The sequence below is a fragment of the Miscanthus floridulus genome, chromosome 1, assembly GCF_019320115.1.
Source record: "Miscanthus floridulus cultivar M001 chromosome 1, ASM1932011v1, whole genome shotgun sequence".
Classification (NCBI taxonomy): Eukaryota; Viridiplantae; Streptophyta; class Magnoliopsida; order Poales; family Poaceae; genus Miscanthus; species Miscanthus floridulus.
In genome coordinates, this window is record NC_089580.1 from 171,414,967 (window position 1) to 171,442,356 (window position 27,390).

Below are 27,390 nucleotides of genomic sequence, written 5' to 3' on the forward strand. Positions count from 1 at the left end.
AAGATCCGGGCACCTAGAGTCGCATTTGGAGGTTAGAGTTTCGTGGGGGCCGTGGGGGATTTGGGAGCCGGCGGTCTTCAGAATGGAGGGAGGAAGAAGAAGGGGGCCTTGGCGCGGCCTCAAGGGACCAGACCTCGGCGTTGAGTCGGGCCGCGCCGAGGTCTGTGGCTCGGCGTTAAGTGACCCCGTGCCGAGCTACTGGGCCACCGTGCATTGTTGGGCCGCCTGGGCCGCGCGCCGGATGGTGCCAATAGCTCGGCGCGCAGTCCAGCCGCGCCGAGGTTGGGCCCTTGGCGTTGGCTGACACGACGCCGACGTCTCGGACCCCACGCGCCACCGTGTTGCCGACGACCCCGGTCGTCCGTGACGTGGCAATACCTCGACGTCGTGTCAGTCGACGCCGACCCCCATACCTCGGTGCCATGTTCTAAGACGCCTAAAAATAATCTATTTTCAGAAAATGTTTTGACGTAGGTCTTTTTATAAAAATTATTTTTAAAAAGGACCAAAATATAAAAATTTCACGACCGGTCGCTTACTTGCTCACATCACCCTCGTGCATGGTCTCGTGGAAGGTGGAATGCGGCCGGCAGGCGGCTGCAGCTTCGTGGACTCGCGGGGCTGGGCCACCAACAGCATCAGCACCCGGGAGACTGGGCGGGCGGGGCGCACCCAGCCGGGAGCCCGGGATGCCAGCGGCCCCTGTGTCTGTGTCGCACGGTCACGGGCGACCGGTGACGCGAGGCGGAGCCCAACCATCGATCGCGCCCGTGCGCGGGTCGGTGCCGGTGTTTTCTAATTCTAATAACACGTCCACGCGAGTGAGGGCCCCGGCGTGACGAACGCGCGCGAGCGATGGGTCGAGGCCTTGGCTTTGCGTCTGCGGGAGGCCCACAGCGGGAGAAGGCGACGCATGGCCTGTGCCCGTCTCGCTCGCACAAAAGGGCTTTAATAATTTCAGGGACAAGGCAGGAGCGAGGATAAGGACGGCGTTGTCTCCACTGGGCAGTTAACAGACTGTCATCGGGTTGGACGTATGGAGGCCCTACAGGTGATAACGTTTCTAGACGAAAGAGTTGGCCAACTTGTGCTGCCTGTACGTACGCATGGACATGGACACCACACCACCGTCACCACAATATTATTATATTCGTTTGGCTGTGGCTCGTCGTAAATGATCGTAAATTTTCAGCTGGAACAGTATTTTTCTCTTACACAAATCAACCAACGGTACTTATTCACGAACCAGAAATGATACGAACCAGCCTAGGAGTCCTATATACTTGTGGCACAGCTTAATCATGCAAGCGTATGTGTACCGTGTACGGAATATGGATGGCGTGCGTTTCGTTTCCTATTCGCTTTGCTGAAAATTATTGTTCGCCGAGAAAATACTGTACATGGCTGATAAGATAACTTCAAGCGTAGGTGTTGGTTTGGGAGACTGGGACTTTGGGGTTTGCTGTCTCTTAACCTTTCTGGAGGCCCATCTTTTGTAGAGGAAAGGAATCCGAATTGAACTGTAGCGCTTGGGTTAAGCAAGCCCACAGCATCAGATGTAACAGATGGTGTCAATTCTGCTGCTTAGCTTCGGCTTGTGCTGCAGCTATACCTAATCAAACGTCAGGGTGGGCCAAAAAAACCCCGACGTTTCTCTGGTCGGCCCAAGCCCGACCCTAGTCTAATGTTGGGTCAAACTTTTTTTTATCCCACACGCCACACTCACTCGGCGAACGTGTTGAGTCGGGTTGAATTATTTCTCGGATTTCGTGTTAGCTTAAGTCTTAGATTAAGATTGCAGCCTGTACTGCCTCAAAGATTGTGACGAGTCGAAATCATGGCCTGAACCTATCCAATCGTTTTGGAGTCAGATTGGTCGGGTCGTGCGGCCCATGAGGCCATGAATGGCCCTATCTGCAGTTGCATCCCTAATTCCCTACTGCTGTGTCATACTGTTGTTAGCTATACCTTGCGCAGCTGCAGCTATCTGTTACGATCACGCTGATTACATCCTTTTTTAAGTAGATCTTGAGTCTTGACAATGGTAGTGTAATGTTCCTGTATGGACTTTCGAGGGTGCAGTCAGTCAAATGCCAATACTAACTGAGCACCTTCCTATTCATCTTCAAGAGTACATCGACCTTATCTGGTACATGCCTTTTCGGAATATCACACGGTCAATTTTCATTCACAAATCATGGCAGCCGCCAGCCTATGCTCTACATCGGCATCTAGTGAAAAGTGCATCAATGATGACAAACGATGTACATATATCAGCATTACTTACATTACATTACATTACAATGAAACAAAACAGTAAAGAGACGAGCCTGTCAACATTCACTTCAGTAGGTTCTTTTCCAACGGGAAAAATTTTGCACTTCTTCCCAGTAAAAATCTTCAGACTGATGAGTACATCAACCCAAATCACCCTAGGTAGCAATACGTGTAAAATCTGTTCTGTTCACTGACTACACTAGAGTCCAGCAGGCATAATTGAACCTTACCGCATTCAGGGCCAGCGCAACATTGCAGGGTTGCTGCTTGAATCTGGTGACACGAAAGATCGCTAGTCGCTACCAGTTGTCTTTTGATTGCTGACACCAATATCATTCTTCTCAATTGCGCTTTACTGGCCTTTGCACATACGATTTGTTCGGATCTTCAGTCTTAAGTTTTGGAGGTTTGATTTCACCTTTCCGTCCCTGCAGAAATGAGTTTCCGTTACAAATTCATGAATAGGAAGTTAGTCAAGTTACTACTTGCCATATACACTTTCTAACCTTCTTTCCTGTCTTCATGAAATCCCTCCAGCTGGAGACCTACAGACCCAAAATCCATTGTATTAAGCAGTTGGTACGTTTGAGCAAAGATAGCTGCACTATATACAGGTCACAGGGAATGAACTTTATGGCGTGAGCACGACCTTAGTGACAATGCAGAAAAATCACTGTAACTCAAGTCATGAATGCATCTCTGAATCTATGGCCACTCTATGATGCACTTAGGTTAGGCTACAAGTATTCACAAAGTAACAGTGTGCTCTGATCCCTCAACCTTGCATTATTGCCTTGGAATTAGGATTGATGAAGATTTCTCAAATGTTTTACCAAATGACAAGGACGCTAACCACCTCATGCTATGAAGAGTCAGAAATGGCAGTAGTTCGTCACTAGAAAAATACTCCCTCTGGTAAAAAATACTTGACACATTTGACTTTCCAGTCTTCAATGCATATCTTTTTTTTACCACTAATTTCTTCTAGAATATATTCTGAAAATCATTTGAACTTAAGAGATTTTGCAAGTATTTTTAATACAGATCCATACATATAACCAACATGTTTGGGTGTTTCCAAACTAAATAGTGTAATAGTTATTTGATGTTTGTAATTTTTAAGGTTTGACCAAATCTAGGCCTAGTCAACATGTGTTTGTCGCCAGAGGGAGTAGGGCAGTAGGTAACAAAAATCCAGGGAATAAAGGTAGCATTTGAGGTGGTATCAGCTACTATGCAAAATATCTACGAGCAGTACTGCGTTATGCATCATGATCATCCTCCTTTCCAGCTTTTGGTACATTTTTCAGTACGAGTACATAGACCTAACTTCGTACTGACATGCCAACAGAAAGCAAGCATAGCTAACATTGTGAAATTTCAACATAGAATAGACTGCAAACATACCCGCTGGTCTCTGGTCTCCTCCCACTTCTCTTCATGCTCTCTCTTCCTCTTCCACATCTCTTTTGTTTCCTCCTCATCCTTCTTGAGTCTTCCTTCTTCCTCTGATATCTGTGCAATGCTCACATGAATATAGCTCATCCGACAAATTCGTTTCTCAAAAATGATAACATTAGGGGAAAAACACTCTACCCTCATTTGCATTTTTCTCCGACGCCATTCTTTCTCCGTCAAAATTTCACGTACTTTAATTATTAACTGCTTCTGAAATTCATCCGATCGTTCAAACTGCTCTTCATATTTCCCCTGAATATATGCAAGCAAATCATTAGGTGTTCTGAATTGTGGAAGATGCATGAAATCCAATAAGATATATCAAAGATTTCGCAGAGCCGAGCTTTATCTTAATATTTTGTTAATATCCAACTACTGAACCATGCAGATGATGTTTGCAAAATGAAAACGCTGATCACATGCATTGTGCATTCATTAGAGATTTCAACAAACGAAGTTTGAGATACAACAACAACAACAACAAAGCCTTTAAGGCCCAAATAAGTTGGGGTAGGCTAGAGTTGAAACACAGCAAAAACAATCAAGGTTCAGGCACGTGAATAGCTGTTTTCCAAACACTCCTATCTAAGGCTTAGTCTTTGGGTATATTTCATCCTTTCAAGTCTCCTTTTATTGCCTCTACCCAAGTCAACTTCGGTCTTCCTCTGCCTCTCTTCACGTTACTATCCTGGCTTAGGATTCCAATACGCACCGGTGCTGTAGTTAATAAGCCCTGCTTCCTAAGCATTTCCTAGATAACTATGCTAGTTAATTATAGTCTTTAAAGACCTTGGGCAGCCCAAGAGGTGTGTACGGCTGCCAAGGCACCTATCTGATTAGCTATGCTCTAGTGAGCTGTTTGTAATCAATGCAATGTCTATCTCTATATATAATCAAGGAGACGGCCTGGGGTTTGAGGCTGTTCAGGCTAATCAAGTCTTTGTTACCTCCAACATTTGGTATCGGAGCGAGGTTAGACACTAGAGAGCCACGAGGCCAACTCCTCACCTTCTCCACCCCATGTCGACCTCTGCTGAGCGCGCTGCCAGGCTCAAGGCCAAGGGAACCGACGATGGAGAGCTGGGCGACTCCTCCGGCCGTGCCGCGCGCTTGAAGGCTGCAGAGGAAGCAGCAGCGCTGGCAGTCCAGGCAGCAAAGCAGGCGGCGGCTGCTGCAGAGGCGGCAGCAAGGACGGCGCAGGAGCTGCGGGCCGAAATTGCTGCTGAGAAGGGAGAAGAAGAGGATGCTGAGGAGGAGGAAGAGGAGGCGGAGAGCAGGAATCGGGGGCTGCGGACTCTGTCGCGAGACAGGAGGCGCTCGCAGTCACCACTGCGGGACCGGAGGCGCGGCCGCGGCGGCGGTCGCTACGAATCACCGCACGGCAGAGTGGTGTACCGCGACTCCGGTAGCAGCACATCGTGGCCGATGCTGGACAAGTCGAACTACTACGAGTGGAGTCAGACCATGAAGCTGAGGATGCAGGCGCGCGATCTCTGGGACGCCATCGAGGGCGGCCCTGTCCAGTTTCGCGATGACAGGCGTGCACTGGAGGTGATTGTCGGGGCCGTGCCCAAGGAGATGGGCATCCCACTCCTCGACAAGGCTACGGCGAAGGAGGCGTGGGACGCCATCGCTGCGACTCGCATCGGCGTGGACCGGGTCCGTTGAGCAACGCTGCAGCGCCTACGCCGCAATTGGGAGAACATCGGCGTCAACCCCGGCGAGCAAGTGGAGGATTTCGCCCTGCGTCTGTCAACTCTGCACCAGCAGCTTGTCATTCATGGTGACAAGGACATCACTGAGGAGCGTGTGGTGGAGAAGTTTCTGCGCACGGTGCCAGCCAAGTACGCGCAGATTGTTGTCGCCATTGAGCAGTTCCTCGACTTTGAGGCGCTCACTCTTGAGGAGGTGACTGGAAGGCTCAAGGCGGTGGATAATCGCGAGGAACAAGCGCTGACCGAGCCGGTGGCCATCAACGGCAAACTGCTGTACACCGAGGAGCAGTGGAGAGCGCGCTGGAGGAAGGAGAAGAAGGGAGATGATGCCGGTGGTTCTGGATTCAGGAACCAGCGCGGTGGCGGTGGACGTAGCCGCGGTGGTGGACGAGGACGAGACAGAGGCGGTGGATGTGGTGGCGGACGAGGAGATGGCAATGTTGCTGGCCGCGTCGGCCCCAACACCTGCCTCAACTGCAACCAAGAGGGCCACTGGGCACGTGAGTGTCCCCAGCCGCGCCGTGAAGATGCAGAGCACGGCGGTGGAGGTGGAAACCGTGCTGGCCGCGGCGGTGGCAATCGTGGTGGAGGTCGTGGCGGCGGAAATCAGGCTGGGCAGCGTGGCGGGAACCAAGGAAGGCATGAGGCGCGCGCCCAGTACGCCGAGTGCGATGAAGATGGCGCTCTGTTTCTGGCACATGGCTTCATTAGCCTGGAACAGAGCACGCTGGCGCACAGCTACACGGCGCAGCACGTCGAGTTCTCCGAGCCACGTGCTCGCGCCTATCTCGGCGTGGACGAAGAAGAGGTGGACAGCGGCTGGTACCTGGACTCCGGCGCGACGCATCACATGACCGGGCGCCAAGAGTTCTTTGCTGATCTGAACACTGGCGTTCGAGGAACGGTCCGGTTCGGGGACGCGTCGAAGGTAGAGATCAAGGGCGTCGGGTCTATTGTTTTCCAAGCCAAGACCGGTGAGCAGAGGGTTCTTCATGGCGTCTACTTCATTCCGGCGCTGAATAACTCTATCCTAAGTCTGGGACAGCTTGATGAAGGAGGGTCCAAGGTTGTGATTGACGATGGCGTGCTTCGCATTTGGGACAAGAGCCGCCGTCTGCTCGCCAAGGTACACAGAGGGAAGAATAGGTTGTATATTCTGCATCTTGAGGCTGCACAACCTCTCTGTCTCGCAGCACGCAAGGATGAAGAGGCGTGGCAGTGGCACGAGCGTTTCGGCCATCTGCACTTCGATGCACTCCGGCGACTCAGCAAGGAGGAGATGGCGCGCGGGATGCCGATGGTTGACCATGTTGAGCAGGTGTGTGACACCTGCGTTACCACCAAGCAGAGGCGGCGTTCTTTTCCGGCTGCAGCAGCATACCGTGCCCAGAATCAGCTTGAGCTGGTGCACGGTGACCTGTGCGGTCCGGTCACGCCAGCGACACCGGCGGGCAACCGTTATATCTTGCTGCTCGTCGATGACGCCACCCGCTTTATGTGGGCTGTGTTGCTGCCATCCAAGGACGCAGCAGCAGAAGCAATTAAGAAGGTCAAGGTGGCAGCAGAGGTGGAAAGCGGGCGCAAGTTGAAGGTCCTGCGCACCGACAATGGCGGCGAATTCACTGTCGCGGAGTTTACTGCATACTGCGCTGATGAAGGTATTAAACGGCATTTCAGTGCCCCTTATTCACCGCAACAGAACGGTGTTGTTGAGCGCAGGAACCAAACAGTGGTGGCCATGGCACGAGCTTTGCTCAAGCAACGCCAGATGCCTTCTCGGTTTTGGGGGGAGGCTGTGATGACGGCTGTGCACATTCTGAATCGATCCCCGACGAAGGCGCTGAAGAGTGCCACTCCTTATGAGGCGTGGCACGGCCGGGCACCAACAGTCGGCCACCTCAAGGTCTTTGGCTGTGTGGCTTATACCCGGCGGCTTACTCAGCTTCGCAAGCTCGATGACCGCGGCGAGGCTGGCGTGTTTATCGGCTATGCGGAAGGGGCCAAGGCATACCGTATCTATGATCCAGTGTCCCAGCGCGTGCGTGTCAGCCGCGATGTGGTGTTCGACGAAGGCCGCGGCTGGGACTGGGCATCACCGGCAGCAGGCACATCAGAAGCAGCGGGCAGTGAGTTTACTGTTGAATTCCCATGGGCGGAGGAACTCCCTGAAGCAGGAAGTTCAGCGTCGCCTTCACTATCTCCTCCGCCACATCCTGCATCGCCTGGTTTCTCTCCGGTGAATGCAGGAGAGCCTACAGCGGAAGCAGAGGAGCCCGCAGCGGAGGCAGAGGCGCCTGCGTCGCCCAGAACACCTACACCAGCTCCAGTAAGTCCTCAGGTTGAGCATGTGACCCCCCTGGAGAATGATGATGAAAGGGTGGATGCCTACCACGACGATGAAGAACTCCGCTATCAGAAGATTCATGACATTATTGGTGATCAGCCAACCCCTCCGCCGGCGCAGCGGCTGTTTGCAGAACTGAATCTCACCCATTCTGGTGAGCCTACAAGCTATGAAGAAGCCAAAGATGATCCAGATTGGCAAGCAGCGATGAAGGAGGAGCTGAGATCAGTAGAGCGGAATGGGACTTGGGAACTTGTTTCTCCCCATCCTGGTCACCATCCAATTTCACTGAAATGGGTGTTTAAGCTGAAGAAGGATGAACATGGAGCTGTAATTAGGCACAAGGCAAGACTTGTGGCCCGTGGTTTTGTGCAGCAGGAAGGAGTTGATTATGAAGATGCTTTTGCACCGGTTGCAAGGCTGGAATCAGTGCGTGTTTTGCTTGCCCTAGCAGCACAAGAGGGATGGGCAGTACATCACATGGATGTGAAGTCTGCATTTTTTAATGGAGAACTCCAGGAGGAGGTTTATGTTACACAGCCTCCAGGTTTTGTAGTACCAGGAGAGGAGAAGAAAGTGTACAGGCCGCACAAGGCTCTGTATGGCCTAAGACAGGCTCCTCGGGCATGGAATGCCAAGCTTGACTTGACTCTCAAGCAGATGGGTTTTGAGCAGAATGTGTATGAAGCTGCTATGTACAGGAAGGGATCAGGTGACTCCCTACTGGTAATTGGAGTATATGTTGATGATTTGATCATCACAGGAGTCAACCAGCAGAAGATTGAAGCTCTCAAGGTAAAGATGAAGCAAACCTTTGAAATGAGTGATTTGGGTCTTCTGTCTTTCTATCTGGGAGTTGAGGTGAGACAATCAGAGGGGAGCATCACTCTGAAGCAAACCCATTATGCTAAGAAGATACTTGAGCTTGGTGGTATGGCAGGTTGTAATCCAGCCACCACACCCATGGAAGAAAGGTTGAAATTGAGCAAGGAAAACACAGCAAAGGAAGTAAATCCAACTCAGTACAGAAGACTGGTTGGCAGCTTGAGATACCTAGTGCACACAAGACCAGATTTGGCTTTTGTTGTAGGGTATGTTAGCAGATTTCTAGAGAAGCCAACAACTGAACATCTTCAGGCTGTGAAGAGGATCTTGAGATACCTGGCTGGTACTCTAGATCATGGGCTCTGCTACACCAGAACAACAGGCAAAGCAAGGTTTGTGGGTTACAGTGATTCAGATTTGGCTGGAGATGTTGATTCAAGCAAAAGCACAACTGGATGTTTGTTCTTCCTTAGAACCAGCCTGGTTAGCTGGCAGTCTGTCAAACAGAGAGTTGTTGCTCTGTCTAGCTGTGAGGCTGAATATGTGGCGATGACAACAGCTGCAACCCAAGCTTTGTGGTTGTCAAGACTGTTTGCAGATTTGTTGGGAAGAAAAGTTGAGGTGGTGGAACTCAGAGTAGACAATAAGTCTGCTCTGGCTTTGGCAAAGAATCCTGTTTTCCATGACAGGAGCAAGCATATTAGAATCAAGCATCATTTCATCAGAGATTGTGTGGAAGAAGGTAGCATCAAGACAGAGTTCATTCCCACTGCAGATCAGCTCGCTGATATACTGACTAAAGCCTTGGGCAAAACCAAGCTGGAAGAGATGAGGAGCAGGATTGGGATCAAGGAGATCAAGATTAGTTGAAGCAGGTCTTAGGGGGAGAAATGTAGTTAATAAGCCCTGCTTCCTAAGCATTTCCTAGATAACTATGCTAGTTAATTATAGTCTTTAAAGACCTTGGGCAGCCCAAGAGGTGTGTACGGCTGCCAAGGCACCTATCTGATTAGCTATGCTCTAGTGAGCTGTTTGTAATCAATGCAATGTCTATCTCTATATATAATCAAGGAGACGGCCTGGGGTTTGAGGCTGTTCAGGCTAATCAAGTCTTTGTTACCTCCAACAGGTGCCTCTGGAGGTCTCTGTTGGACATGTCCAAACCATCTCAACCGGTGTTGGACAAGCTTTTCTTCAATTGGTGCTACCCCTAATCTATCACATATATCATCGTTCCGAACTCGATCCCTTCTTGTATGACCGCAAATCCAACGCAACATACGCATTTCCGCGACACTTATCTGTTGAACATGTCGTCTTTCCGTAGTCCAACATTCTACACCATACAACATAGCAGGTCTAATCGTCGTCCAATAAAACTTGCCTTTTAGCTTCTGTGGTACCCTTTTGTCACATAGGACACCAGATACTTGACGCCACTTCATCCACCCTGCTTTGATTCTATGGCTAACATCTTCATCAATATCCCCGTCTCTCTGTAGCATTGATCCTAAATATCGAAAGGTATCCTTCCTAGGCACTACTTGACCTTCCAAACTAATATCTTCCTCCTCCCAAGTAGTAGTGCCGAAGTCACATCTCATATACTCAGTTTTAGTTATACTGAGTCTAAAACCTTTGGACTCCAAAGTCTCCCGCCATAACTCCAGTTTCTGATTCACTCCTGTCCGGCTTTCATCAACTAGCACTACATCGTCCGCGAAAAGCATACACCAAGGGATGTCCCCTTGTATGTCCCTTGTGACCTCATCCATCACTAAGGCAAACAGATAAGGGCTCAAAACTGACCCTTGATGTAGTCCTATCATAATCGGGAAGTCATCCGTGTCTCCATCACTTATTCGAACACTAGTCATAACATTGTTGTACATGTCCTTAATGAGCCCGACGTACTTCGTTGGGACTTTATGTTTGTCCAAAGCCCACCACATAACATTCCTTGATATTTTACCATAAGCCTTCTCCAAGTCAATAGAAACCATGTGTAGGTACATGGAATATTTTTCTTTATGGATAGATGTTTTTTTCAAGAATGCAAAGTCCAATCAAAAGTCACATCACCTTCCATAAGATTGCCTTACCTCATCTACGAGGGATTTTATCTTGGACGCACTGTCTTTCTTCAGCTCCTTTTTCCGCTTTGCCCTCAATTCTTCTGTATTTTTCAACACAAAGGAACATAAAATTTTGTTTAGTTCATGGTAGCTCTACTTCATTTGACTAAATCGTTATTGTCAATAAGGTGTACAAAAAAATCAATTCACACCTTTTGCAGCAGTAACTTGGTCAAGAATGTAGCCTCTTTCCTGTGGATCAAGCAGGAGCTGTTGTGCTTTTGCCAGAGCTATACCATCAAGTGAATATATATCAACAAGCAAGGAAAAGAGCTATACCATTCAAACATGGTCACTTTCAGTGGTGCTTTGGCATATTTAACTACAGAAGTCCAGATCTTACAAGCAGAGGTAATGCAACGGTCCAAGATCTTTTCTCTAGAAAACCATAAGTCATACAGGAATACTCAAAATGAGCAATCCTAGGTTAACACCTTATTAGCACTACTATCTTAATGAGCAAAACTAAAAATGCACAGGTCCCATTTCTAATATCATTTCTTTGTTGTTTAATTATTTGAAAAGTTAATCTGTGCCTTACTGTGGATATCAGGTAACATCCAATTAAATCCATCTCCAGTTCTTTTCTAGTATGAATTACGAACTCATGCCCCTTTCCCCCAACATGAAAATTAAAAAGTCTAGTCATGCTGATGTTATCCATTTCAAAGTTATTTATTTACTCCGATTTGAAGGATATATAGAATTACCAACCAGCATATGTTCCTTGATGGTTTATAAATTGTACAAATCATATTTCAAAAACAAATCCATATATGCCTTACAGCAATGTCATGTGATATCATTCCACAACATGACAATATAATGAATTACTGTGGCACTTTGCTTCTCATGTGCTCCAGTAGTTTTGTTACTGGCTCATTTCAGTACCTGTAAAAGCTTCTTGTGCCTGAGGATGCTTGCATTTATCAGGATGGACCAACAATGACAACTGCAGAAAGCACGTCAAACAAAAAATATTAGATCTACACAAAAAATAAATCAAATGAAAAAATTTATAAATATCAAATCAATGTCTTTATACCTTCCTATATTGCTTTTTCACCTCATCTGGTGATGAATCAAAAGACAACTTAAGATGCTCGAAGGGGTTTAACTTGAAGCAACCAAGTATCCTGATAAATTTAGGATTTAGGATGTGTCAGGATAGGGAAATATTGTTGAGAAGAAATAACCAAATAGCATGACATTTCAATTGATCCATTTGTTTCAATTGAAATATTCACTATTTCCCATATACCCCTGCTATTACAAACTTTGAATCTTTGTTGCAAAGAAATATCACTGTACAATTTCAACTTATAATAAAAAAGCATCATTGTATAAGTTGAAGGTTCATGTATAACTCTTTCTTCAATACTTGGTGTTACATTTTTTTTCCAAAAACAGGGTAGTCTAGGCATGAAAGATTTCTAAACAAGGATTGCAAGAATAATATTATAAGACTACTTAACTCTATAATGGCAATTCACAAGAAAAAAAGCATTGAGGTCATACCAGTCTTCACAATGTGAATCCACGATTCATTCAGACAATTAGAAAAGATTAACTTTAAATTCAAACATTAGGTCAGTCATCCAACTGGCAAGGTCTAGTTCCTGACAACCAAACTTGAACAATTCCAATTCCAACGCTCTGCTACTTAACTCAGACACCAACGACCGCTCAAAACCACACATTCTGTGTATTCTATGGCTATACCAGGATATAATTATTGCATAAGGAAGTGGAAGGAGCCAATTTCCTGTACTACGGATTTCCACAGCAACAAAATAAATAATAATTTTGGTACACTTAACAACAAAAAACGGTTAAGCAATAATTCCCACGCGCTTAGCACAGTACAGAGGCAACTAGAACAAGCGAACGACCGTACAAACGCAACCTAGGGTTCATTCGAGCTAAAGGGTTCCCCAAATCTCAGCGAGACTTGGCGCCCAGCCAATTGCTACATCCACTAGGCCGCACAATAGAGACGAAGAACCCGAAACGAATGGGATCTGAAGCTACATGACGCGCAACGGTGATTCGCAACGAAAGGGAACCGCCGTGGAGAAGATGAGAAAGGGAGAGAGGGGAAGAAGACCTGAGCACTTCGTTGTCCCGCTCGGCTTCGCTGACCTCCGCGAGGAAGCTCTTGAGGAGCTGGTCCTCGTCGGCCTCCGACGACCCCATGGAGGTGGTGGAGGGGTCGAACCGAGGAGGAGAAGACGCGGTCGGGTCGGGGCGGGGCTCGGGAGACGGGAGCGCGGCTCGGCTTTGGTTCGGGGGGGGAGACGGGCGAGACGACAGCGTGCTGCGTGAGCGTGACGAGCGTCGCGCGCCGGAGGGATGGACGGGAACGGGAATGGGATGGATGGAGTCGGTGGCGGACGGAGGGTTCGGATTCGTTCTGCTCCCAAGGTTCCAGGTCCCGGGCTCCCGGCGTCCCGCACTCCCGCTGTGTGCCGGCGTGGCGGCGTGGGACAGTGGGGTGGTATGGCTTCGGCAGAGTGGGCCGGGTATTTTGTGGGCTGTAGCCATCGTTGCGCTTGAATTCAATCGACAGGAAAATGTGCATTTGACATTCTCCAAGTTAGGACAAAGTCTGATTTCTCCCCCTCAAGCGAAAAACACTTTTTTGACATCCTCTAATTTTTTAAACCATTCAAATTTGTTGTCTAGATGGTTTATGACGCCACATTAATAATCTTACATGATGCCACTAATTTTTTTAAGATTATCCAAATATTTTTCTAAATAATGCGACTAAAACCCACAAAATTGATTTAATCTTAGAAAATTCATATAATATCTGTTTTAGCTTAGATAAATATGAAACCCTTTCATAATTTTGGAAGAGATTAGAAAGCAAGTTTCCGATTGGTGAGGCGAATCAGACTTCGACAATGATTGTGGGAGATCAAATGAACGTTTTCTAATTCAATGCCAAACTTCTATAGCAGGCGAGGATCAGGCTTCGATAATAACCGAGGCAGATCAAATGAACGTTTTCTAAATTGATACAAAAACTTCTACAGCAGCCCAGTGTCTAACAAGAAACCCAATGCTTATATCAATTCGCATAGGAAAAAGTCATTTCGATCCTCTCAATAATATCTTTGAGTTCGATTTCCCTCCCTAGCCTAGAAATTCATATGTTGGCCTTTCTTATTTTTGTAACCATTTGTTTTTGCACCTAGGTGGGTTTAGATGGCAGTTTTAGCCTATGTGGAGCAACATCAATCATCATGCATGTGCGCCACATCAACCGGAATGTGGTAAATTGAACTGCACTGATAGTTTAGAGTGGTCAAGTAAACTTTATAGAAAATCATACAAAACCTTTTTCCAAAAAATATCTAAATATATTTTTCTAGATTTTTTGTGCAATTATTAAAAGTTCTAAAAATCTTGTTTAGAAAATTTATGGAGAAAAATGGAACCAATTTTGTATTTTTTTCTAAAATCATGCTATATTATCTAGTGCCTAGCTGGAAGTCATTTAAATATTCTATGGTTTCTCTTTAGTGTTTAATTTTCTAGTAGATGCTCTTGTTGTCAAATATAATTCGGCAAAGTTGACGACCCATAGATGCCTGCATCTTTTGTGATCTAACCTTTGCCATGTTGATCAATCTGAAAAATGTAGTGCCTTTGACTTTGTGAGGTGGGATTTTCTTATGGAAATTTTTGCAGAGAATGGGTTTTGGAAGCAGGTGGAAAGATTGGGTGTCCATCCTGCTCTCAACATCTACCACAACTACTTCCCTGAATGGCTCTAGAAGTGCTTGATTCTCAGATGGTCGCGGGCTCGCGCCCTCCACCAAGGAGATCCGTTGTCACCGTTGCTCTTCATCCTTGCATTTGAACCTCTACAAATAAAATCTTGGGCTCGCTGCTGTGCAGCAGAGAGGAGTAAAATTGAGACTAAGCTTGTATGCGGATGATGCAGCGATTTTTATCAACCCCTCATGTGAAGACGACTGCACCACAAAGCTACTCCTAGATATTTTTGGAGAGGTCTCAGGGCTCATGACAAACCTACACAAGAGTGTTGTTTACCCCATACAATGCCAGGGACTTAACTTGTTGGACTTCATCATGGAGCCTCTCCCGTGTGAGGAAAAATCTTTTCCTGCAGGTATCTTGGTTTACCGTTACACAACAAGCCGTCGCACAATGTTGACATTTAGCCAGTAATTGATAAAATTGGATCAAAGCTTTCAACTTGGAAAGGCAAGCTGCTGGATAAACATGGCAGACTCACGCTAACTAATACGATGCTCACGACTAATCCCGTGCACTTCCAAACAATTTTCCACTAAAAAAATGAGCAATCAAAAGAATTGATAAGATTAGGAGATATTTTCTATGGAAAGGATCAGACAACGCCAACGGAGAATGCTACATAGTGCAATCAACTAAAGCCTCAAGATCAAAGGTTCTTGGAGGCTTGGGCATTCTTGACATTGAGAGATTCAGTCGTGTCTTGTATCTCAGATGGTTGTGGCTTGAATGGATTGACAGCACAAGGCCATGGATGGGATTCCCATCGCCTTGTGACGCCACGGATTTGGGCTAGCACTTTAGTGAAGGTCGGGCGACGAGATAAGGCAAAGTTCTGGCAGGACCCATGGATGGGATGGTCATGCGCCAATTGGCATCGCCCCTAACCTTTATCCCTTAGCCCGACGCAAAAACCCCCGCACGAAGCTGTCAAGTCTCAATTGTTGAACCAAAGCTAGACGAGAGGCCTTTGGAGGATGGATACTGTACAACACATGGCGGAATTTGTTGAACTTGGGGGGCCTAGTTAAGAACGTGAAACTCATTGATGAAGACGACTCCACTTGGAAGAGGACCGCAAGCGGTGTGTACACAGCAAAAACGACGTACAACATCCGGTCCGAGAGTTGCACTTGACGCCGGACAACACGGAAATGGGACTGTTAATGACCGAATCTTGTTGTATTCTGTCCACTGCTACTAATTATTAAAGGAACGTACAATTACATTATTACAACTTACAACCTTTGCCACTTCGCTGGGAATCCCACCAATCAAATACTACTAATATAATCAATATGTATGTATATGCGTACACTGAAGGCAGCCACATGCCACGGTGGTCCGGCTGTCCATGACCTTCAAATCCAGCACATGCTGCCTTGCCGCACCGCCACGGACGGGCGCCGCGCGCGCGTGCGGCTTTATTGCTCTGCTTCCAACAACTACTACGTGTGTTCCTAGTACCAACCGCGAGAGCCTCAGGTCGGACCCGCTCCTGCAAGAAACGCTGGCTTCTGGCCGTCGTCGCGCTTGTGAAGGATCTTGCCCGCGAGCACCGCCGACTCGATGACCCCACGTATGACGGACGCCGTCTGGCCGACGCCGCACTCGTTCCCCGGGAACGTCTGCCCCGCCGGGCTCACCCTGTCGAGGCAGCTCAGCAGGTTCTCGTTGCACCGCGTGTTCAGGTAGTCATCTGCGGCAGGCAAAAAAAAAAAAAAAAAGAGTCGATCAGCAGCGGGCAGTCAACGTCAAAAAGCGGAACTCGCACGAACTAGACGACATGACGAGGCGTGGCGACACATGTATGCCGGAACCACCACTCGTTCAGTGCGCTCGCTCGAGTGCGCGCGCTCGAGTCGACGACTGGGCCGGGGGAGAGATCAGATACGGGGCTCGACGCAATCATGCGCACCGACGCGTGCAAGCGACGCCACCGTGCCGCGCCGGCAAGGACGCGACGGGCTACGTACTGGCGCGCGGCGCCGGCGCGGGCGCGCACATGTCGGTTGGCCGCGACGCGCCGACGCAACGGTTGGCCTTGCGCGGGAACATGCGCGTGTAGTTAGGCGTGACAAGGGCATGCCGGTGGACGGCGCACCGCATGCTTGTGCTTAGTCTAACCTTATCTGGTAGCCTTGTACTGGTTTCAGATTGTGTTCTGATCGTGTTAGGTGGCGTGTCAGCTCACGAAGACCTGGCGTGCGACCGGGGGCGAAGCGGGACCCTAACCATGGTTCCGTCTAGTCCTGCTCTGGGGTCTGGGCTTTCGGTTTTCAGAATTGAAGAAGAACGAGGAATTGATCGAATATGCAGAGTTGGGAGAGTGATCGAGTGCGTACTGTCGTGGGTGGCGACGCACTGGTCGTGGACCATGCAGCAGGCGTCGAGGGCGTCGCAGGGCTTCTCACCGGGGCAGCCGCTGTACAGGATCCCGCAGTACTTCCCGTACCTCAGCAGCGGCGGGACTTTCGTTTTCATGGACAGGGTGGACAAGAAAAAAGAAGAAGCAAGCGCATCAGTACCCTTTGCCGGTGAGTACCCGACTGAAAGCTGAAAAGCAGCCGGCTTCAGGTAAGCTTGTCCGCCAGAAAAATTGTAGGCTACGCAAGTTCTGTCCGCTCATGGCAAATGGAACTACTCAGCAAAGCAATCCAACCTTTCAGTTCAGTTTTGCTTTCCTGAAGAACAGCTGAACAGGACTAGCTTCTGTGAAACTGTCGAAACCCCCAAACAGAGCCCAGGAATGACAGATTGCCAGGGTTGTGAGTCTGTGACTTGCTTACCTATGCAGAACGATGACTCGCACGTCCGGCTACAACCCTGGCTCCCCTGTGGAAAACAACAGCAAGTCCATGCATGGTGGTCGCAACCGGTCAGCTCCAAATAAAAGCACTTGCAAAAGTTCAGACTCGGTTGGCCATCGCCACTCTGGTCCTTACCGAAGGTGCTGTCCCGAGCAGGTCGCCGACGTTGAGGGCCTGTGACGCCGTCGCCACCAGGAGGAGAAGCAGCAACGAGCACCGAGAGAAGGCGAGAACGGATGCCATCCTCTGGTGTTCGTTTGCGCGTCTCGGCGTGTGTGGTGTGCAGGAAAGAAATGGATAGGCAGACTGGCAGAGCGCCAAATATTTGGTCTCTTTCTTCCGGTGGGCGCCGGCCGGCAGGGTTATTTATACAAGCTTGGAGTGGCTGGACGTGTGTGTGAGCAAGCTGAGCATGTGCTTGGTGAGGATTTTTTTTTTTTTTTTTTTGAGAGGAGCTTGGTGAGGATATGGATTCGGGGAGCTGGGGTGTGGAAGTTTCGGCCGCGCATCTTACTGGGACAGGATCACACGAACGGTATGGTCACTGGGCAGCTCTTGAAGCAAAGCTATACGGCAACAGCACCTAGAAAAACACTTCTCGTAGTACACCTGCATACATATGAGCTAAATGTTTTGCCTGTTTAATTGCCGGTTGGTGGCGTGATGCGGATCTCACACTGATACATCCCGCACGCTGATGAGTGATGACAGGGTCATCTAGTTTGCAGGTCACAGAGTTGCCATGGCAGCAGGGGCACTGGCTGGCTGCACAAGTGGCTGGGCTACTGTATTTTTGGAGCCCTCTGACCTACGTCTCTGACTCTCTGCTTTGGCATCTACTAGCATGATGATGCTGGTATGCATGCTCACATGTTATCTTTTTGCGCTCCTGCCTTCATGTGTTAAGACTAAAGACTCACCAAACAACTGATAGAATACATGAGATTTGACCGCATGCTTGCGAGTCCATGTCTTTGCACCTATCCTGCTTACTCAAATGTTTTAGAAGCCAGATCAAACTGAAGCGCGCGGTTTGAGTGTCGTGCTGGATCATCAAGAGATGACTTCGCAACCGTAGAGCTTAGTCCCCAACCGCTGCACATTGTCTAAATTTTGGCCTCTTGAGTACTCTAGAATGATTGGAACATTGCACCAAATTCATGTGAAAGATGAAGCTAGTTTACGAACTTAGGTCAGCTGTTCAGGTGAAGACTGGAGAAAGTCGTGTAAATCTTGTTTCCTGTTCCGTAGCAAATTATTCAGTGGCTACACGGCAACTCGCCACGTCTCAGAGGCAGGGCCAGTCTCTCACTTGTGATCAGGTGTGACGCGTTTGTACCATGGATGGACCTAACTACATGGCACTAAAGTTCAGAATACAACTCTAACTACATGGCGATAGAGTGAAGTATATTAATATATGTTGAAGGTATAGATAATTTGACAGTGAGGAAAAACTGAAGCATTTACTATAAACTGCGAAGAGAAGAATAAACATCTTAAGGCATTGCCACGCCTTTTGTGAGCTGGCCGGTGTACTTCCTCACAAGCAAGAACAATTGGAAAAAAGACATGGAGCTGATTCGCCCTTTTATGGTGTATTGAACGGGGCCACTTGTGCAGTTTGGTTTGTAGAATCACAAACAGATGCATCTACAGAGATAGATAGGTAGTAATCTGAGAGATGAGAACCAAGAAGACACCATCAGTGAGGAGAGCTAGTAGCAAATCAAAAGAAAAAGGATAAATCACTTAGTACTGGGTGTGCTCTGTGCTGCTACTTTTGCTTTGTTTGTAGAGGGTGATTCTGAATTACTGATCCCCTTATAATTCCAATGGTGTACTCTGAAATTTCTTGTAGTTAAGCATGGAACCTTTATCACTAACCAGGTCTTACAAAGTCACCAAGGCAACCATGGAGAACGCATGGGTGCGTAAGGAGACAAAGGCAAATTAGCTGAAGCGTTAAAATGAGGAAATTAAAGCAATTTAAAATGGTATTAATAATACTAAGTTCACTGAAAGAAGATTAAGTCTCACTGATCTTAAGTGGAGTGGAGCACCAAGAAAATGTGCTGCACAGTAAAAGCCTATGCTGAAAATGCAAAAGGGAAAATGCATCCACGTATGAATGTCAACAAATGAACAATGAATGTTTCAATGGGCAATGACACAATGTTTAATCAAAATGCAGAAATCAATTCGGGATGAACTGATGAAATGGTTGTAACCATTATTTTTAGAAATAGTGTAGCCAAAGTGCAAAGGCTCAATTATTTTATAATATTATAGAAACCAATATGAGGTTGTATATTAAGCATCCACGAATGACACTCTTAGCCTTGTACATGGCTTTCTTGCCAAGTTCTTTTAATTTGGTGCTTATCGAGAAGCCGAGATGATGCAAATGGACATTTCACAGCAAGTTGAATATTAGAGAACATAGAGAGAAATGGTTATTAGGATCAAAGAACTGAGCTGTTAAAAATTTCCAAGATTATAATAAAATATGACAACTGTAAAATTATCTAATCTATTTTGCAATAAAGCCAGTTTTTACCAGCTAAAGACCTTTGTAACTATTTGACAATGTAATACATGCACAATAATAGCAATTGATAAATAGAATAATTGGGTTTTGGACCACACAAAATGGAATTTCACAGCGACCAGATCAAAGGATAACAAACACAACATACTGGAGCACCACACATAATTTGGATATCGTGATTTGACCAGGAGAATCTACAGAGGTGCGTAGAGCATGGGAAATTCCAATAAATGGGAAGAAGCTTCAAGTTGGTATAGTCACAGGTGGAGGAAACATATAAGTGTGGTTAAAACAAGCGGCTTTACAATTGTAATATTTGAAGAGGCAGTAAAGGAAATTTCTTATGCACTCCCTTATGAACACGTAGTTTTTAACACCACAGAGAATGCAAGTTCAAGCTATGAAGATTTTGTATACAAAGTTTATCTTAAGGTAATACATACTTTGCATGTTTACATTTTTTAATCAAAAGTATATAAGTTGCACAAATGCTTCTCTAAGATATGATATTTCAGAGAGAATATGTCAGGTCATATTTTTGGTCATAGGTTAGGAAAATGGCAGCTCTAGGAGGATTTTTCTTTGTCACATGTTTGGACAGAATCTTAGAATAAATCATATAGAATGCATCTCAAATTAATCCATCCATACAGAAGCATGAAAAGTATAAATTCAGAGATAGAATCCAAGAAAAAAAATTAAATATATCTCTGTAATTTTTTGTGGATTTTAATCTAGATCTTTAGTTTACTCCAGATTAGAACACTTGTAGGCTCTGTTTTGGATTCGGATCTATTTAGACTTTGAATTTGTTGATCTTTAGATGCATTTCCATGGTTTGTATTCGGATCTATTTGAGTTTGAAGGTCTAGTTGATTGAGTGAGAGGCCAGACCCCCTCTCCCCCTTTTATATGGAAGGTGTGAGGGGAAGTTTTCATTATTTACCTGGTGGGGCTTGTTTTTTTACACTAAAGCCTCTAGGGGCTACAAATGGATCCTAAATCTTATCCTACAAGCCCATAAGCTATGTAATTGGGCCCTGAAAACACCAAAGGGGGTCCCTAACATATTCTCAGCTATTCGGTTTTGATCGAAAGTACAAGATCCAATAAATGAATAGAATTAAGTGTGGCTCAATTACAACTCAGTCCTGACACGCAGCTCTCATCTATACACAGACAGTCTATGGATGTTTTTGTCGTTAGCTAGTCTTCGGTGTCAACCTTCGCTCGAACCTCTGTGACCCTGTAATTGCAGAGCCCTTGATACCTTTCTTTCTTAATTAAGCCTTCGCCGAAGACATTGATGTAACTCCACCTTTTATTTAGGAGTATGCTTCTTTCTAATTCTAGCTTTTTACTTTGTACAACAATGCGAATGAAGACCTAAGTTACAAAACCGATTTTTTATACAGCTCTCCAAGTATGCACTACTATTATCATCCGACTTATCAAAATGTCTGTTTGCAATTAAAGGTCCAGAATATCCATCATGTTATTACTTATTTTTTTTGCAGGTCATTGCTGATAAAAACAAATAGAGATACAACCTAACATGCTTAAGGAATAAGAAAGTTACGCGGTAACATTATCCTGTGTGGGATTGTATTCCTCACAGGGGCTGACGGGGATTGTATTCCTGACAGGGACGTGGAAACCGAAGCGGAAAGTTTTCCCGGTCGGGTACAACCATCAGAAACCAGTCTGTGATGGTTTTTTGTCAGGGAAGGGTGAATTTTCCTAACAGTTGTTTCCTGACGGCGGATCCCTGACGGTCAGAAATTGCCTTCCCTGACGGTTTGGGTGCACTTTTTGTGATGGTTCTACACGTCAGGAAAAAAAATTGCCTGACGTAGTGTATATGCCTATAATTTTTAAGAGGTTTCTAAAAAAAAGCATCAGATCTCCTTAATAAAGGAGACAACTCCCTCTCCCGTATCCCTAAATAAATATAGGAGATGTGTTTTAGACAATCTACTGCAGTAGTACTCTCCTGTATCCTAAATTTATTTAGGGGTACTATGTTAAAACAACTTATAGGAGATGCAATATAAGAGATCTGGTGGAGATGCTCTTACAGTGGGCTCTTGTACATTAGAAGACAAGTTAGACAATGACATAATAATTGAGATTTTCTATATTGCCTTAATTCTTGTTTTTTTTTTTGCCTTCGGTACGTGCTCTCAAACTCTCCTGTGTGTTAAGCATCTCCAAGAGTGCCAAAAAAAAGAGACCAAATTTTGGTTTTGATCATGATAGAGGGAAAAATAACTCTTGCCCAACACGCTTGTCTAACAATACCACTTGGCCAAAATCGCTTAGAGTTCACCTTATAGCTGACCATCGCACGCTCAATCTGTCCAATCACCCCACTCTTGCATTCAAGTTCAAGAGAAGGGCCAACACACTACCCTTTCCCATTCAGGAAGAAGTGCACGATCCAGTCATAGTGGATGGAGAAGGGGCAGAGTGGACGGACCTACTGGCGGGGTGTGTGGTTAGGCTAGAGTTCAGCGGGGCACACATGAAGGCCAGTGGGGCACGCTATTGAGGAAGAGGGGTCCAAGGCACGCCTGACGAGTCGAGGCAGCACTACTAGAGAACAGACTTTAGAACGATGTCCCAATTTGGCATTAGCCTCGGCATTTTTTGCCCCCGGGACTAAAGGTACCAACTGGGACTAAAGGTTCCTGCCCAACGGTCGTCCGTGGGGCAGGGATCTTTAGTCCCGGCTGGTATTACCAACCGGGACTAAAGGTAAACCCTTTAGTCCCGGTTGGTAATACCAGCCGGGACTAAAGATCCCTGCCCCACGGAAGTCTCGGTTTGGCCCCCTAACCGGGACTAATTATCTCGGCCTATAGAACAACTCATTTCTTCCTCCCCGAGCCTGAGCCATTCCATTCAAACTCACTGCCTCTGTTCTTCAGCTTGCTTTCTTGCTCTCTCCCCCTCCATTGGTGTTGCTCTTCGATTTTGGAGGTAACAAACTTAATCCTCTTATATTTTATCAGTAGCTTATCTCATTTTGCGATGTAGATGCATGTGTAACTTTATATGTTGGACTTTATTATGATTTTATGTCATTTTTAGCTCAAAATCACATGATGATTTGCATATATGTTTGGATAAATAAAAGTTAAATTAGTTCATCAAAATCACTTGATAGTTTAGTATTACTAGTATATGTAGTACATTTCATGGTTTAGTATTGCCTCTCGTTCGGTTGCGAAACGACTGAGGCCAGAACTCCCTCTCATTATCTGTGGCAAGTGTAAGCAGAAGATTATGATGGAGTACCGAGTCAAGAGACAGGGACCCAACAAGGGTCGTGTTTTCTACAAGTGCCCGGATCGCGATGTGAGTTTCTTATGCATTTGATTATTATGGCTAATTGACCTGCTTTTCTTGAATATTTTTGACTAAATATTTTTTGGCTTTAATTTTAGTGGGAGGGCAATGGATGCGATGGTTGGTACTAGGAGGAAGATTATGCTACATACGTGCAGAATTCGGGTGCGCTTGAGGTAGCAGCTGCTGCTGATGAGGTAGTGAGCCAGCAGGAGAAGCTTATTGATATTCAACAGACGAATGATTTGTCTATTTGAGTTATGTACGGTCATGAAATAATTATGTTACTGAAGTGCATTGTAGTTTTAGTTTGTTTAGTGATAGTTGGGATTGCTTACGTTGTAGCCAGGCTTAGTTAATTAATCAACTGTGTGTGTGTCATCTATGTTGTGTAATAAAATACTTAATTATGTTCAAGGTTTTCATAATTTATCGTGTAATGCAGATTATGTCACGCCATTGGATGTACAATGCCGATCGCCGCTCCCAAGACTTTATTGAGGGCGTGCACTATTTCTTAGGTGTGGCCGAGGCAAATAAGCGGGATGGTTTCATGTGCTGTCCATGTGCCCTATGTAAGAATTTAAAGGAATATTCAAGCTCAATGAGTCTTCATTCACATTTGCTTAAGTCAGGTTTCATGTCAAACTATATATGTTGGACTAAGCATAGAGAAAGCGGGGTCATGATGGAAGAATGTGAAGGAGAAGATTTAAACATTGATGACATTATTGCTCAGTATGATGCCTTTGATGATACTACAATGGGGGGAGATGAAGAAGAGGTAGCGGCAGAAGATGATCTCGGTGATGCTCTTGGCGATGCCATTCGTGATGCACAACAAGAATGCGAAAGTGAAAAAGAGAAAGTTAAGTTTGAGCGCATGCTTGAGGATCATAGGAAGTTGCTATACCCGATGACCAAAGAGGGGCAAAAAAAGTTGGGTACAACACTGGAATTGCTACAGTAGAATGCAAAGAATGGTGTATCCGATAAGGCATTTGGGAATTTATTGAACCTCATAAAGAAGATGCTTCCGAAGCCAAATGAATTGCCCACCACTACATACGAAGCAAAAAAGGTTGTCTATCCTTTGGGATTAAAAATCCAGAAGATACATGCATGTCCTAATGACTGCATCCTCTACCATGGCAATGAATACGAGAATTTGGATGAATGCCCGGTATGTAAAGCATCGCGGTATAAGATCAGGCGCGATGATCCTGGTGACGTCGAGGGTGAACAACATCCTAGAAAGAAAATCCCTACCAAGGTTATGTGGTATGCTCCTATAATACCACGCTTAAAATGTTTATTCAGAAATAAAAACCATGCAAAGTTGTTGTGGTGGCATAAAGAAGACCGTAAGGTAGACAATATGCTGAGACACACAGCTAATGGGTCCCAGTGGAGAGCGATAGACAGGGAATTTCCAGAGTTTGCAAATGAGGCTAGAAACTTAAGGTTTGCCTTAAGTACAGATGGTTTGAATCCTTTTGGGGAGCAGAGCACTAGTCATAGCACTTGGCCAGTTACTCTATGTATCTACAACCTTCCTCCATGGTTATGCATGAAGCGGAAGTTCATTATGATACCGATCCTCATCTAAGGTCCGAGGCAACCTAGCAACGACATTGATGTCTATCTGAAGCCATTAGTTGAAGAACTTCTAGTTTTATAGAACAAACCAGGTGTACATGTCTAGGATGAGTACAAACAAGAACACTTTGACCTACGAGCAATGTTGTTCGTAACAATCAATGATTGGCCTACTTTAAGTAATCTTTCAGGTCAGACAAACAAAAGATATAATGCATGCACACATTGTTTTGATGACCTTGACAGTATATATTTGAAAAGATGTCGAAAGGTCGTGTACCTTGGCCATCATCGATTCCTTCCTATGAATCACCAAGTAAGTAAGAAAGAGAAGCATTTTAAAGGTAAGCCAGACCACCGGAAGAAGCCTCATAACCGAACCGAGGAAGATGTACTCGCAATGGTCAAGGATGTGAAAGTAGTATTTGGAAAGGGACAAGCCAGCGAATCTATTCCCAAAGATGCTAAGAGACACGTACCCATGTGGAAGAAGAAGTCTATCTTTTGGGAGCTACCCTATTGGCAAGTCCTAGAGGTCTGCAACGCAATCGACGTGATACACCTGACAAAGAATCTTTGTGTGAACCTGTTAGGATTCATGGGTGTGTACGGGAAGCCAAAGGATTCACTTGAAGCACGCCAGGACTTGCAGGGCATGAAAGAATGAGACAACCTTCATCCAGAGAAGACAGATGATGGATGTCATTACTTAAGTCCTGCTAGCTACACGCTTAGCAAAGAAGAGAGGGACAACATGTTCGAATGTCTAAGCAGCATCAAGGTCCCATCGGGATTCTTCTCTAATATAAAGGGTATAATAAATGTGCCAGAGAAGAAATTCCTAAACTTAAAGTCCCACAACTGTCACGTGCTTATGATGCAATTGCTTCCAGTTGCTTTAAGAGGAATTCTACCTCCACATGTACGTCTAGCCACCGTGAAGCTATATGTATTCCTCAATGCAATTTCTCAGAAGGCAATCAATCCAGTGGAACTAGCTACTCTACAGAATGATGTGGTTCAATGTCTTGTCAGCTTTGAGTTGGTGTTCCCTCCATCCTTCTTTAATATCATGACACACCTCCTAGTTCATTTGGTGAAGGAGATTAGTATTTTTGGACCTGTGTTCTTACATAACATGTTCCCCTTCGAGAGGTTTTTGAGAGTCTTGAAGAAATATGTGAAAGTCCGTTCTAAGCCTGAAGGAAGCATCGCCCAGGGCTATGGAACAGAGGAGGTCATTGAGTTCTGTGTTGACTTTATTCCTGACCTTGTCTCGATTGGCGTTCCCGAATCGCGACACGAGGGGAGACTCAGTGGTAAAGGAACTTTAGGGAAGAAAACATATATTGGCATGGAAGACGATTATTTCAATAAAGCACACTACACAGTTCTTCAGAACTCGTCATTGGTGCATCCGTACATCGAGATACATAAGGAGTTCTTACGATCCAAGTTTCCAGAGAAGACTGAAGCTTGGATTAGACGTCAGCACATGTAAAGTTTCAGTGGTTGGTTACGAAAAGAATGTTAAGGCGATGACAATATTGATGAGCAACTGTATTTGTTGGCTAGGCAACCATAATGACATATCCTCACGTACCAAGGGTACGAGATAAATAGGAATACATTTTACACAGTTGCCCAAGATAAAAAGAGCACCAATCAAAATAGTGGTGTTCGCATAGATGGCACAGATCCAAATGGGAATATACAAACATATTATGGCCGCATAGAAGAGATATAGGAACTAGACTACGCACCTAATTTTAAAGTCCCTTTGTTCCGGTGCCAATGGGTGAAGCTGACCGGAGGAGGGGTAACAGTCGACAAAGAGTATGGAATGACAACAGTGGACCTCAACAATATTGGGTACAAAGACGAACCATTCGTCCTTACTGTCGATGTGAGTCAGGTGTTCTATGTGAAAGATATATCTACAAAATCAAAGAGAGGAAAAAACAAAGACATTAACTCAATGATCAATGAGCCAAAGCGCCACATAGTTCTTTCTAGAAAAATAAATATAGTAGGAATTAAAGACAAGTCAGACATGTCAGAAGATTATGAAAGAAATGTCCGAATTCCACCCTTCATAGTGAAGAAAGATCCAAGCATCATGTTAAATGATGAAGACACTCCATGGTTATGACAAGATCATAACCAAGGGTCATACGTCAAGAAGAAATTCACTATTGTGCCCGCATGATTCAAATTTTACAAGTGTGTGACTAGTTTTAGAAAGTCTATATGAGATTCAAGAATTTGTGACTAGTGTTTGATAAAACTTTCTCAAATGGGAAAATGAGCCATGTAACAATTGTAGATCATGCTGAGATGATCAAACTTGGTATTCAGAGTTTTTTCATCTGAGGTCATTTAGTATCTCATTTGAGCAAGTTTGACCAAGTCAAATTTAGTCAAATGAAAAAATAACACTTTGACTCTAGTATTATGAACTCTAAATGACTTTAAATTGAAAAGTTTTGAATACCAAGTTTGTTAAACTCATCAAGATCTATAATTGTTGTTTTGG

At 45.6% G+C, this 27,390-nt stretch overlaps 2 protein-coding genes across 2 annotated transcripts; both read right to left on the bottom strand.

The window, feature by feature from the left end:
- Window positions 1-2,246: 2,246 nt before the first annotated feature.
- Window positions 2,247-13,157, bottom strand: LOC136548155 (uncharacterized). Its single transcript, XM_066539781.1, has 9 exons — window positions 12,862-13,157; window positions 11,800-11,890; window positions 11,646-11,706; window positions 10,907-10,984; window positions 10,722-10,795; window positions 3,874-3,987; window positions 3,685-3,792; window positions 2,784-2,822; window positions 2,247-2,705 (listed from the first exon to the last, which is right to left on the bottom strand). The coding sequence occupies exons 1-9, from the start codon at window positions 12,948-12,950 to the stop codon at window positions 2,619-2,621; spliced, it is 741 nt and encodes a 246-aa protein (XP_066395878.1). The 5' UTR covers window positions 12,951-13,157; the 3' UTR covers window positions 2,247-2,618.
- A 2,640-nt stretch (window positions 13,158-15,797) lies between these two features.
- On the bottom strand, window positions 15,798-17,765 carry LOC136502126 (probable phospholipase A2 homolog 2). The gene is made up of 4 exons (XM_066497601.1): window positions 17,489-17,765; window positions 17,333-17,378; window positions 16,889-17,014; window positions 15,798-16,242 (listed from the first exon to the last, which is right to left on the bottom strand). Exons 1-4 carry the CDS (start codon window positions 17,594-17,596, stop codon window positions 16,025-16,027), a joined length of 498 nt encoding a protein of 165 aa, XP_066353698.1. The 5' UTR covers window positions 17,597-17,765; the 3' UTR covers window positions 15,798-16,024.
- Between the last annotated feature and the right edge of the window lie 9,625 nt (window positions 17,766-27,390).